Source organism: Nerophis lumbriciformis, linkage group LG14, assembly GCF_033978685.3.
Source record: "Nerophis lumbriciformis linkage group LG14, RoL_Nlum_v2.1, whole genome shotgun sequence".
NCBI classification, from domain to species: Eukaryota; Metazoa; Chordata; class Actinopteri; order Syngnathiformes; family Syngnathidae; genus Nerophis; species Nerophis lumbriciformis.
Window position 1 is genome coordinate 11,098,824 of NC_084561.2, and position 2,500 is coordinate 11,101,323.

At 40.7% G+C, this 2,500-nt stretch overlaps 1 protein-coding gene across 6 annotated transcripts in view; it reads left to right on the plus strand.

Moving 5' to 3' along the window:
• The window catches only part of nlgn1 (neuroligin 1), an 82,175-nt gene that overhangs the window by 78,438 nt on the left and 1,237 nt on the right, over positions 1–2,500 (plus strand). For all 6 annotated transcript variants that reach the window (XM_061976058.1, XM_061976061.1, XM_061976060.1 and 3 more), the window contains one exon: positions 1,915–2,500. This exon is cut by the window's right edge and continues 1,237 nt beyond it. In XM_061976058.1, the coding sequence (XP_061832042.1) occupies positions 1,915–2,500 (586 nt within the window). The remainder of the gene's footprint in view (positions 1–1,914) is intronic.

The window sequence follows — 2,500 nt, forward strand, 5'->3', positions numbered from 1 at the left end:
GAAAAATTATACCTATCTGCGATTAACTTTGAGTTAACTGATCGCGGAAAATTATTTTAATCGTTTGACAGCCCTAATATATATATATATATATATATATATATATATATATATATATATATATATATATATATATATATATATATATATATTATATATATATGTATATATATATATATATATATATATATATATATATATATATATATATATATATATATATACAGTATATATATATAAATAAATATATATATATATATATATTTATATATACATACAAATATATAAATATATATATATATATTTATATATACATACAAATATATAAATATATATATATATATATATATATAAATATATATATATATACACACACATATTTATACATACATATATATATACATACATATATATATATATATATATATATATATATATATATATATATATATATATATATATATATATATATATATATATATATATATATATATATATACATAAATATCGATTCTTGGGGTCACGATTCGATTCAAAATCGATTTTTTTCCGATTCAACGCGATTCTCGATTCAAAAACGATATTTTCCCGATTCAAAAGGATTCTCTATTCATTCAATACATAGGATTTCAGCAGGATCTACCCCAGTCTGCTGACATGCAAGCAGAGTAGTAGATTTTTGTAGGAGACTGTTTTGCATTTTTCCCATCATGCACTCTAATGGATTTAAATGGGTGTAATTTTTAAATGTTTTTATGGTGTTGGACGTTTTTCATAATCTCCACAATGTTCAGTGAGTAGGTTGTGTTACGTGTAACCATGTGTGTTGACCTTTATGTTAGTTGCATATTTTTTTTTTTTTGCACTATGACTAGGGAAGGTTGTTTCGATTGTGTCCTATAAGTAAATGCTGTGCCATCATATCAAAAGTACACTCAAGGGTCATTGATCTGATTTACTCACGTTATCCACAAGATAGCAACAAATCTATAGCATTCAAAGACTGAAAAATTTGGGACGCCGTGGCTTAGAATCAGAAGTACTTTATTACCCCCGAGGGGAAATTGAGATGTCCAGCACAGTCCAATTCAAAACGAGATCGCTGACAGGTCTGCCAACTTCCGGCGCCCCTAAAATCTAGAGGACCAGTGATGTAGACCACAAGAAATTGTTTTAAATGAAGAAAACAACTCCTAATGTGACCTTTGAACTAAAAACTGTGTAACAAAACCAAGATAAGACCTGAACTTTGGCTTTGGTGAAGTCATACTTGCCAACATTGAGACCTTCGAATTCGGGAGATTGGGGGGGGGGGGGTGTAAATTGTAGCCTGGAAGAGTTAGGGATGCAAGGGATTCTGGGTATTTGTTCTGTTGTGTTTATGTTGTGTTACGGTGCGGATGTTCTCCCGAAATGTGTTTGTCATTCTTGTTTGGTGTGGGTTCACAGTGTGGCGCATATTTGTAACAGTGTTAAAGTTGTGTATACGGCCACCCTCAGTGTGACCTGTATGGCTGTTGATCAAGTATGTCTTGCAGTCACTTTCGTGTGTATGCAGAAGCCGCATACACAACATGTGACTGGGTCGGCACCCTGTTTGTATGGTGAAAAAGCGGACGCTAAAGGTAGTGCCATCACGGCACGCCCATTATATTGTTGTCCGGGTGAAAATCGGGAGAAATTCGGGAGACTGGTTGCCCCGGGAGATTTTCGGGAGGGGCACTGAAATTCGGGAGTCTCCCGGAAAAATCGGGAGGGTTGGCAAGTATGGGTGAAGTGTTCCCTTCCTGTTAGAACCCAACAAATGTGAATTTGACCGAGTCAAAGTTGCACTGCAGACCAAAAAGGAGACTAAAAGTGTGTACCAGAGTTGTGTAGTCACGTGACCTATTTCTAAAGTCTTCCTTTCTTCAGATTCCTCCATCGGACACCAGCAACCGCACCCCCAAGCCAAAGGTCCCGGTGACCAAGAACCCCAGCCCGACCCCGTTTCCTACCGAGACGGAGGACAGCCAGAACCAACCCCACCTGGTGGACCACCGGGACTATTCCACCGAGCTGTCGGTGACTATCGCCGTGGGCGCGTCCCTGCTCTTCCTCAACATCCTGGCCTTCGCCGCCCTGTACTACAAGAAGGACAAGCACCGCCACGACATCCACAAGCGCTGCAGCCCCCAACGCAGCGCCGCCAACGACCTGGCGCACACCCAGGAGGAGGAGATCATGTCCCTCCAGATGAAGCAGCGCTCCGACCTGGAGCAGGACTGCAGGCCGCTGGCCGACGCCCTGCATCCCCACGACGTCTTGCTAAGGACTACCTGTCCCCCGGACTACACCTTGGCCATGAGGCGGTCCCCGGACGACATCCCTCTCATGACGCCAAACACCATCACCATGATCCCCAGCACCATGGGACGACTCAGTGCGCTCCAGTCCTTCAGCGGCTTCCCCGGCGGCGGACAGAGCAAAACTCTGCCTCACCCTCACTCCACCACGCGGG